General features: G+C 38.8%; 1 protein-coding gene across 4 annotated transcripts in view; it reads right to left on the bottom strand.

Moving 5' to 3' along the window:
• The window catches only part of COL15A1 (collagen type XV alpha 1 chain), a 118,644-nt gene extending 112,219 nt beyond the window's left edge, over positions 1-6,425 (bottom strand). For 2 of the 4 annotated variants that reach the window (XM_035316431.1, XM_035316433.1), the window contains exons 1-2: positions 5,755-6,425; positions 5,542-5,624 (exon numbers count right to left, since the gene is read on the bottom strand). In XM_035316431.1, coding sequence (XP_035172322.1) covers positions 5,542-5,624; positions 5,755-5,765 — 94 coding nt within the window. In that variant the 5' untranslated portion in view covers positions 5,766-6,425. The remainder of the gene's footprint in view (positions 1-5,541; positions 5,625-5,754) is intronic. The other 2 variants (XM_035316432.1, XM_035316434.1) reach the window with 1 other exon arrangement.
• Positions 6,426-11,514: the final 5,089 nt, after the last annotated feature.

The raw sequence follows: 11,514 nt of genomic DNA, 5'->3' as shown, positions 1-11,514 counted from the left end.
TTTCCTTTCCTTTCCTTTCCTTTCCTTTCCTTTCCATTCCTTTTTTCTTTTATTTTCCTTTCTATTTTATTTTATCTTTTCTTTTCCTTTCTATTTTCTTTAAAAAAAAAATATTTTCTTTTATTTTCTTTCTCTCTCTCTCTCTCTTTTTTTTTTTTTCCCTTACCAGGATTACTAGACCAATGGAGATCTGGTAAACTAGCAACTTTTTTTGTCCTGTTCCTGACACTTTTGTGAGGATCCATCAAACAAAGAGGGATAAGATCTGGAGGAGTAGCATCAGGAAGATATTACATGCTATCTGCACACTGAGGTTTGCTTTTCATGCCCATGCAGATGGAAGCATGAGCCTTGGATTTCACTGGTAGAACGTGCATCTATCCTGACAGAGAGATCTAAGGTCTCCCCCATCCACCTCAGAGATATTGAACAGGACCAAGCATTCAGAAGAGAGCTGTATCACAGGGATAAACTGAAATGAATTTTAGCCTAGATTAGTGGTTATTGGTTGGGGGGATGGGGCAGAAGAGCACAATGGACACCAAGAACTACCCTAGACTCATTTCTCAAACACCACCTGATATGAAATGTGCATGTCCCGGAAAGGGCTGCGTAGGACTCCCATACTTGCCCAAAGAGGCAAGGACTAAGATTTAAAAATTCTGATGCTAGAGCATCTGTGTGTGCACCCACCACCTGAGAACCTGAAGAGGTCAAGTCAATTCAGGATCCACGGGTAGTGATATATCTCAATATATCTCTATCTCTCCATCTCTATATTTCTTTTTGTTTATTTGGAACATATGTGCTTTTTCCAAGCCTCTAGTAACTCCCCAGCAAATTATCAGTAAAAGTTTAACCTTGTTGAAACCCTGGAAGACTTGTATTGTCTTGTCCTCCAACCCAAAGATTTCAAACAAACCTATCTCCTCCCAAGCTGAGCAGGAAGAGACGAATACACAACACAAGATCATCAGGATTGGGCATTGTTCTTAGTGTATAAGAAATAAATTGCAGTTAAAAGATATTTAATTGAAGTGACACTTGTTAGCAAGTACTACAAGCAGTACTTTCTCAGCAAAACAAGTCTTTCAAACACCATTTATTGGCAAATGAAATGTTAAACTCTATTTAGATCATGGAAACAACTGCTTACTGCAGGCTTCCTGTTACCAGGATGCCTTCAGAGAGGCAATGAAGATAGCCGTTACAACACGATATCCCCACCAGCTAGTTTTCCCTTCAGAGGCCTCAAGAAAGACCAAAAAATCTTCTGCTGCCTGGTAGAATAGCTTAGCAAACATAGAGTTTATTGTCTTGGAGAATTAACATGTAAAAGGTATTGTACTGAGAACTAATCCATTTAGAAAAGTGACAAAATGGAACAAATTTACTAAATCAAATTTGCTCTACTGGTCATAAAGATGACCCAGCTGAACAAACTGATTTTCTACAGTAAATTAACTATGTTCTGCATGGAAAGGTTTTTTAATGACTATTAAATCAGGTTCAACTCTGCACAGAGTGCACGTTCTTAAGAACATGCACAACAGCTATTAACAGCCTGTAGATGTCTCTGAAAAATATTCAGTGTCTTATTCAGTTTAAATTCAAGTGCAATGATGCCCAAATGCTTAGTCAGGAACAAGAGTGTAGTGTCAATTAAATTATCTTTACAAAACACTGTGCCCCATACAGAACAGAATTACAGTAACTGTGCTCCTTCTTAGAAAAGAATACACTATCACTGCATAAGTCAGTGTGATTTTACACATGTAATGCAAGGGAAAGCACATATTGTAATTACTTGATAGAAACAAGGTTCCAAATGTATACACATACTTTAACTATATACATACTAATTTACACTCATTGTGTCAGTTCATCCTGGAAAGAAATGCAAGCCAGCTGCTTGTATGAATCATCCCAGTTGATTAACAGCCAATGGAAGTCAATAATTCAGTGTTCCTCCATTAAACTCAGCAGTTCAAAAGTGCAAAGTTTATGTCAACAGCTTAATGACAGCCATTCCAAGTACAGAGAGCCAAGGAAAGAGACAAATATTTACTTTATGTAAACTATTGTTGATCATATTATTTAAGGCAACAAAGTGTAATTCAGCTTGGCTAATAATAAAACCAAAAGATGTCGGTTAGAAATTTGTAAAGCTTCTTTTAGAGACCATAAATATAATACAAACTGTAGAAATGCATACATTTAAGCAATTTGTCTTATTTATTTTACAAAAAAAGGCTTGCACTGATTCAAATGAAAAGAACTGAACAGCACTGATATCTGCACAGACAGCCTGGAAGAGTAAATATGAATTCTGCAAAAGCCTAGAGCAAGTTATAGGGAGGACCCTATCATTCAAACTTCAGCAGGGTTAGGATTCAGATTTTATAACTGTAGCTCTGTTCACAATCTAGCATGTGAAGCACCAGTACAGGCTGAGGACTGATCTGCTGGAGAGCAGCTCTGCAGAGAGGGAACTGGGAGTCCTGGTGGACAGCAGGCTGACCACAAGTCTGCAACATGCCTTTGTGGCCAAGAAGGCCAATGGTATCCTGGCCTGCATTCAGAACAGTGTTGCCAGCAGGTCATGGGAGGTGATCCTCCCCCTCTACTCAGCCCTGGTGAGGCCACACATGGAGTCTTGTGTCCAGTTCTGGGCTCTCCGTTACACAAGGGACATGGAGCTCCTGGAGTGAGTTCAGAGGAGGGCTACAAAGATAATGAGAGGACTGGAGCACCTGTCATATGAGGACAGTCTGAGAGAACTGGGCCTGTTTAGCCTGGAAAAGAGAAGACTGAAGAAAGACCTCATCAATGCATATAAATATCTGAGGGGAGGGTGCCGAAAGTATGGAGCCGGTCTCTTTTCAGTTGTGCCCAGCAACGGGATGAGAGGCAACAGGCACAAACTGAAGCACAGGAAGTTCCACCTGAATATGAGAGGGCAATTCTTTACTGTGAGGGTGACAGAACACTGGTACGGGTTGCCCAGAGAGGTTGTGGAGTCTCCTTCTCTGGAGATATTCAAAACCAGCCTGGATGCCATCCTGTGCAATATGGTCTATGTGATCCTACTTGGCAGGGAGATTGTACTAGATGATCTTCAGAGGTCCCTTCCAACCTTAGCTATTCTGTGATTCTATGTTCTGAACTGTGTTCTGTGCACCTTCTATTCACTAACTTAATTTGTGTCTGAAGGTCCAAAGCAATGTGCAGAAAGCAGACATGGGTAATCAAGGTAGATCAAGATACATTAACAGGTATAATTAAAGGCTAAGTATTTGCACCACATGGTGACACCAGATAGAATAAGACAGACTACCTTTTTTTTTTTTTTTTTTTTTTTTTTTTTTTTTTTTTTATGAACATATATTTACATTTTTAATTGTCATTTTAAACAAAGGAGAGTTGATGAGGCTTTTAAGTGAGTCACCAATGTATCTTTAAACCTCATACACAAACAAAAGCAGAATGGGGTACTACACTTGTACAATTTTCATGAACACATGAGAAAAACTGCAAAACCTCTCTGTAGCTCAAATGACACTGTACTTGGGTGAAAAAGAAGAAAAGGAGAGAGATATACAATGCTAGCTGCAATAAAAGAGACTAAAATCTTCCAACAAAGTTAGTCAAAATTCAGAATGCTAACTGACAGGAACTGATGAAATTTCAGAACTCCTTTTCATTTTCACTCAGCAAGTTCCAGGTATTTTCAGAGAATTTTCATGAAATAATTACCAAGTTGCATCAATTGGCAATACAACAGAATTTTAAAATTATTCATTTTTTTTTTTTTTTTCATTCTGTCACAACACATAGCTTGATCTACAAATTGCATAGGAGATATCTATCTTAATAAGTTAAACAGATGTCCTTTCAGCCATTGATTCATTAGAGAGAGAGATAGAAGAGGTCAGCCAACAAAAATGCAGCACAGCAATATTCAGTGGGCTGGAGAATCCTGGAAAGCAGCAACCTTAAAGGAGACAGTGACAAAAATGAATATTGGATAAAGCACAAGTTTAACAGCAAAAAGCTGGAAGACCAGAAGGTCATTTCCTCACCCTGTACCTCCAAACATTTTCATCTTTACTGAATTTATTTTTGTGCACTCTATCACTAAATGGAACTACGGGAAAAGAAATAGAGGTTATTTCTGCAGTGGTTAGACTGTAAGTTGTGAAGTATATACCTCTTGACTATTTGGTAGTGACAAGGAGAATTTATATCTTTCATATAGTTGCAGCACCAGAAAGATAGGTTTTATTCCTATTTCCAGCACTCAACACCTGATTTCAGGAGATGAAAACATTTAAACCAAGCATCAGGAAAAAAATAAGCATCAGTTCTCTCCAGTCCAGACCTCATGCACTGTACTCATTCATAAGCTCAAGCAAAACATATCCTGTGATGCAACACATTTATCTCCATAGTTTATGCAAAATATTGTATTTTTGCCACTATTCAGTCATACGTTAAGATTTTCCTCTTTTTAATAGCTTGTTACAGCTTCTTCCCTTATCTGTAATACAAGAATACATATTTCCCATCTGCACTTGCAGCATTTATTTAATGAGATAACTAGCTGGAGCTTTGGCTCTTAGATATACCATCTATTCTGTGGCAGTGTCAGATAAAACAAACAAACAAAAAAAACCAGTCTGAATGATATTGAATTTTTCATGAACAACATCTCTTTCCCTTCAATTAGTTCTAATGTTCCCACCATATAGTTGTCTAGTGGCTATTTACATAACAAATTCACAGTCTATTTCTCTCTGAATGTAGTCAATAAAGTATTTTGATATAAGTATCATTGTGCATAGTGGAAGAGTAATATATGAAGCTTTTTCACCTTTTTCAAAATTGCATGCAGACTTTTAAATCAGTGATCTCTCTCTTAAACTGAAATTTAAGGCTATGTCTTCTAGAGTTGCCAAAGGATTTCACTCTATTACAAGAAAAAATATGTGATCTGCAATTACAGAAAAACTGAAAAGCCACAAAGGGTAGGCTGATAAAACCAGATATTTAACTCAAGAGATCTGAAAATCACGATTTGTGTAGACACTTATCAGGAGAAATCTTTGTGCACCTTAACAAGAATTACATTTGTGTCTTTGCACTCACACTGTGCCTGGCACATTCCTGTTATCTCCAGAATGACATACACCTCTATGCTAGTTACTTTCTGCTACCTTTTCCTCACCTGATACACCCAAGAACATCAACTCCACTTTGAAATGTTTTCTGATGATTATTACACTCTGAAGCAATATTGAGAGAGCTGTCATGATAGGCTACCTTAGAGCTGCAGACCAATATATTTACTTTATTTTCTCTTTTCCAAAAAGAATGGCAATTTAAGCTCTTAACTTGCAGCAGCTTCCCTATATGACATGAAGAACAAAAAGCAGCAGAGAAAATGAAAAGGTGAAATGTAGAGTCTTTCTATATTGAGAAAGCTTATCTTAAAATTAACCCTTACTCTCAATTTATAGATGTGATTTGGAGAAGTCTTACCTTCTATGATCTCAGCTGCTGAACCAGCATGGATTGACAAGCCTGAGAGCATAAGCAGCAAATCCCAGGTCCACCGGGCATGCCTGGAGCAGGTGTGCCAAAAAAAAAAAAAAAGGTCAGGGGGAACAATAAGAAAAAACAGTAAAATAGAGAAGAACAAGTGTAAAAATAATATTAATAATAATGATGATATTTAGAAGTGAGAGTTCTTACCATGACAACATTTTCTGAAAGTCAGTTGGAAAATGTAAAGTGGGGAAGAAGTTCAGTGAACATGAGTTTTATGCTTCTGAAAATAAGAAGTTAATGAAAACTGGAGCCTGCTGTTTCTCCTCCAACGTTCAGACACAAGTGGAACAAAGGCAGCTCTCAGGCTCTCTGTGTGACTCACTGCAATTCAGTGCTCCAGCTCTGAAATCTGACTCCACATAGATTTTCCTGTCAGACCACAGCCTAAAAGTTCCTACTTTATTTATTGGTGGACAGCCCTTGCTGCTGTACATCATCCCATTGGTGTCATTCTCTGGTCCTGCCTTAAACTACTGTTTACCCTGACAGATATTAGCATAGCTTTTTCTCTCATTTTAGAAAACACATAGATAAAGGAAGTAACACCACTCCTTCTCCCACAGGTATGACACTTCATGCAGACGGTCTACATGAAATGCTGCTGAAAGTGCCATTAATTTTGTCTGGATACTTTAATGTGGATGTGTAACCAATAGTGCATATTTTTAACACTGCTGGATAAAAGACAGCAAAGCATGTTCTTGACCTCTGCGTTCCATTACTCTTAAATTTCTGAATATAAATAGTTTATTAACCCACTCCTGTAGGACTTTGAGATTTCCTGACTTTCTAATGTTCATTTGTAGTCTTAAGAATCACAGAATATTAACAGGTCTTCTTCTCTTAATCTAAGCTGGAGTTTTCCTGCTGATTAAAAATCTCTATTTTCCAGGCAGATTCTACAATTCTTCTGCTACAGTTCTTACTTGTTCACTAAGTTAACCTGGCTGGGTGTTCTTATATTTCTGACTATCTCAGTGTTAAGCTTATTATTTTTCCTCCTGACTCTGCAATACAAATTTATTAGCTGCACACTGTTAGCCTCTATAATCACAATACTTAAGAATTGTATGAATACTCTTGTGCAAGATTAATACTAGAGAAGCAGTCTGCTCTGAAGCCAGAGTGAGTTAAGAACCAAGCTAGAAGAGAACAAAAGATTCCTGCTTGGGCCAGAACACAGGTAAGTGTTTGGTATTAATATGCTGCTGCAACGAGGTCCACTGCTCAGTTATGACTTTCATAAAGAAGTCCCTTGTGTTTTTTTTTTTACTTTGAACTTGGGTCCTGCTGATGTTCTTTGATGCCTTCAATCTCTGTATTGAATAAGGATTGCCTGTTCACTGTCACTTGTATTTTTTCCATGCTTTTTGTGATTTCAGAAACCTCTTTCATATGCCTCTTTCACTTGTCTCTTTCTGTACTGAGGAGTATGAACTTACTTGGTCATTTATTGTTCTACAATCATCCCATATCTCCAGTCATCTTTCTAGTCTTTCTCAGAGTTTCTTCTGTTCTAGTACATCACTTTTGATCTTTGATGGAGATGGAGCATAAATGCACGATGTAAATAATATCAAGATTTCTCTAGTGACATAATAATGGTTTTTATATTTTTCCTGATAACTGCCATATTTTCTTTACTGCAGTTGAGACAGTGTTTTCATGAAACTCTCATAAACCTAATAATTTACTCCTGGAAGGTAATTTTTGTGTGATTAAGATTTGTCTTCTCTCTTTCAATAAATTTCAATAAATTGATAACAAATAGTAGAAATGAATTTAATCTACCATTTTATTTTCCTGTGACTTACACTTAGAAGATCATTTTGTAATCCTTTGCAATCTGCCCTTATTCTTATTAAAACAACAAAACCAAAACTCATCAGCAGCAAACCTAACTGCACAGCAAATAGTCACGTAACTGCTTGCCATTACTAGATTAGTCAGGCAATGCATATATCTGTGGAATTGCATCAGTGACCATTCTCTAGTACAAGGACTAGAGAACTTGTACAAGGACTGACTATATATTCCTCACCCTTTTGTCCCTCCTTTAACCAACTGTTCATACATAAATCTTACTTCTTGTGCCATGGCTTCCTGAAAAGATGCTGTCAATCCCCCTGAGTACTTCATTTAAATGATGTCACGCTACATAGCAGCATGTAGCTGAGGTCTGCTGCTTTGAAGCTGGTGCAGCCCCTGCCACAGCACTGACCACAAGTTACAGGGGGGATTTCGCACCCTTGCTTCGCCAGGGGAGGCCTGAGACAGGGCATGGGAGCTCTGCACCAAGTATTGGCAGTCTGCAAGGTCACCCACATACCATGGTGTCCACTAGGCAGAGAGCTCACTCAAAAAGGCTGTGGCAACCCAGAGAGAGGGCCTGCCCAGAGATGCAGCTGTTCAGGCCTCTGGCTGCAGGGAGAACCTAAGCCTGCCACTGCTGGGGGAAGGCAGCGGGGAGACTGCCTGTTCTCAGGTGGAAGGTCTGCTCACCATGGTGGCTGAGCTCAAGGAGGAGGTGGAGAGACTAAGGAGCATCAGGGCCTGTGAGCAGGAGATTGCCTGGTGGACTAACTCCCTGGCGTGCCAGGGCACCCCCCAAAGGGTGGTGGAGCCCCTGCCCTTTCACTGTCAGGCAGAGGGAGGGGACCAAAAAGATGAAGAGGGTTGGAAGCGAGTCCCACTTCAGCATCACAGAAAGAAGGAGAATAAGCCTGGAACAAGAAATTGGGAAAAAATGAGGACAAAGCTAAGAAGAGCACTGAATGCTACTTAGAAAACAAAAGGACAGGGAAGTCTGGAAATGTGACCTGTCATTAGGTTGCCAGGCAAGCAAGAAAAAATATTTAGACGTGTATTTCCCCTCTACAGACTCTGACTTAGTCTTTCACTAGGCAGCATGACTATGAGGAGAACACTGTGCTCGGAATAGATATAGGGTAGGTAAGCGCAACTGGATTAGAGACACAGACAGAAAAATATTTAAAGGGAATATGTTAAAAAAAAAAAAAAAAAAAAAGTGACTCACAGTGGTAGAAGAGTATGCATTAAAACATTTTAAAACTATTAAAACATTCCTTTACTTCCTCCTGCCAAAGCTTCAAGTAGAATCCAAAATGTCTCCAACCTGTCACGCTTCTGCTATAAGCAAGTATCCATGAAACCTACAGGCAAAGTGTGTCTCAATGATTGTGCAATACTCTAGTAGTTGCAGTATTATACACTACAAACCAAGATATTTCAACACTTCTGATGGCACACTCAAGTGTCAGTATGCCCCCATTAAATTTTATTTTTGTGTTCTAAAGCACAAAAACACTAGAGCTGTTAACTAATTCTGTGACAATTTATAAAATGGCCACAAAAACTACCATTTCCAGAAATGGCTGAACTCTTTCTGATGAAGTTCGTGTTACTGGCATGAGACACAAAGTCAAAATGCAAAATGGTCAGTGTTCAGAAACTGAACAAGCAATTTAAATTATTCAACACTGTGGGGGAGATAATTGTAAAGCTGAACATAAGTAGATATTCTGCCTGTAGTTTAACCTCACTTGCATGTTAACACTGATCCTATTTGTTATACTAAATTAATTTATCATTAGCAGAAGGGTACATAATTTTAAAGCATACTCAGGAAGTAAGTCTTAGCTATATTAAGGACGTGTGGCACTGAAAGACTCTATTCAGACTAAATGTCATACATTCCTTTTCTGTGAATAAACCCAGAAAGAATTATATGCAGCACTTTCACTGTCTGTCTCCATGTTCAGCTGAGCTGAAGAAATATTTTCTCCTATACACACACACACAGAGGATATAGAAAGTAAAACACTTCACGAGAATCCCTCTCCCCATTCTGTTCAAACTAACTTGACTCAAATATTTTCCTTTTAAAAATATTTATAGAACCCAAACCAATGAGTAACTTCTCCAACTACTTTTTACACTGCCTTGAGACAAACTCATAAAAAACATGTTCTACAATGGGACAAATCTCTTGTCCCAGCAATTTATATGAAGCAGGGTTTTTCAGAAAAGTAAAACACTCCTTTGTAAGCCAACCACTAGGTGATGTAAATGCCACCATTATTGCCTCAAATGTCTACTTCGTAAATCATCCTTATAATATGGACAGGACCAATAATGCACCTTCACTGGCAAACTGAATTCAAATATTTAGTTTAGATATAGGTCAAAAACCTGGCCTTATTGAAAAAGGTTGTCTACAAAAGCTGCCTACAGTGTGAGGATTTTGCTCAATACACTTTTCCTTAAATATATGTTTAGATCACTATAATGATTAGGATGAGACATGGTATTTGTACCGTCTGGTTTTTAGATGAAGACATGGTACCAAAGAACACAGCAACTTTTTTTTCTAGACCTAGCTGTGATACTCGGAATCTTCTCTAAGGGCAAAGAGACAGAACACCTTGTAAATAAAACCAAGAATTTTGTGAGAGGTGGAATCTGCCCCATGAACAGGGGCAAAGGCAACATTACCAGCAGGGTGGCTGATCTGGACAGAAAGGCTTTAAACTAGGAATGACATGGGACGGATAGAGTTACAAAGAGCTGGAGATCTGTGTGCAATTGCAGAATTATTATCTTGTTGGGAACACAGAGATGTGGTGGGATGGTTTCCAGGTCATTCCTGTAGCCAGCTGGTTGAGGGAGGGGATCCTTCTCTATTCAACACTGGCATGGCTGCACCTGGAGTACTGTATCCAGATCTGGGCAAGAGAGATATGGGCATTCTGGAAAGAGTCCACAAAGGGCCAGAAAGATGATGAGGGGATGGGAGCATCTCTCCTATGAGGAGTGGTTAAGAAAGCTGGGACTGTTCAGCTTGGAGAAGAGAAGGCTAAGGGAGGGTTCAAAGAAAATTGACAGGGCAAGAGGTAATGGGTATAACCTGAAACACAATAGGTGCCATCAAGAAGCACATCTTTAGTCTGTGGGTGACAGAGCACTGGTACAGGTAGCCCAGAGAAGTTGTGGAGTCTCCCTCCTTGGAGACACTCAAAAGCTGTCTGGACATGGTCATGGACAAGTGGCTCTAGGTGTCCCTGCTTGAGCAGGGTGGTTGGACCAGATGGCCTTCAGACATCCCCTCCCACCATAACCATTCTGTAGTTCAGTGATTGTTAGTATAAAGGAACATTTAGCAATCTAATTCAAGGACTGTTATCAGTACACAAATAGTTAACACAGATCATAATAAAGACAGCAGCAACAACAATAATAATAAAGCAGCTAGAGTATATATATACAGGAAAAGCTGCAATAATATCAAAAATACAATCAAAAATTTAACACCCACACTTCTGAACTTCCACCCCTTTTCTACTGTTATGCTCCCCCCAAAAACAGGTTGGTCATCAAGCCTTAAGGATAATGGGACTTAAAGAATAAGTACGCTTTCAAAGCAGTCACCACTTTAATAAAACATGACAGTTTTTTTTGTCTTAATTTGCACTTTTCAGTTTGATTTTTTTTTCTTATTTTAATTCAGCCAACAGCTTCTTTTATGCAACATGCATGTTCACCAAAGCATGATGGTCATAGGTTTGCTACCAGTGTAATTCCAGTCACTTATTCCCTACGTATCTTTTTTTTTTTTTTTTTTTTTTTCTAATGCACCCATAGATCTTCCTAGAATAGATTTATCAGGAAGAAAAATTTCACACTATTTCCCTCTAAACAATATTTAGTGTGCTATAAGAAAGCAAGCTCCACTTGAAGAAGTCACATTAACTACAGCTGCCACAAACAGTGAGCAATTCAGAGGAGAATCAAGGCAGCACATACTGGCTCTGGCTCTTCAGCACACCCCCAGGTGCACGCACACAGGCGCAAGGACTGAGTGGATGGTTTCTAGAGCACCTTCAA

This window comes from Oxyura jamaicensis, chromosome 2 (genome assembly GCF_011077185.1).
Source record: "Oxyura jamaicensis isolate SHBP4307 breed ruddy duck chromosome 2, BPBGC_Ojam_1.0, whole genome shotgun sequence".
Taxonomy (NCBI): domain Eukaryota; kingdom Metazoa; phylum Chordata; class Aves; order Anseriformes; family Anatidae; genus Oxyura; species Oxyura jamaicensis.
Note: the sequence above shows the minus strand (reverse complement) of the source record. Positions and strands in the feature narration are given on the sequence as shown.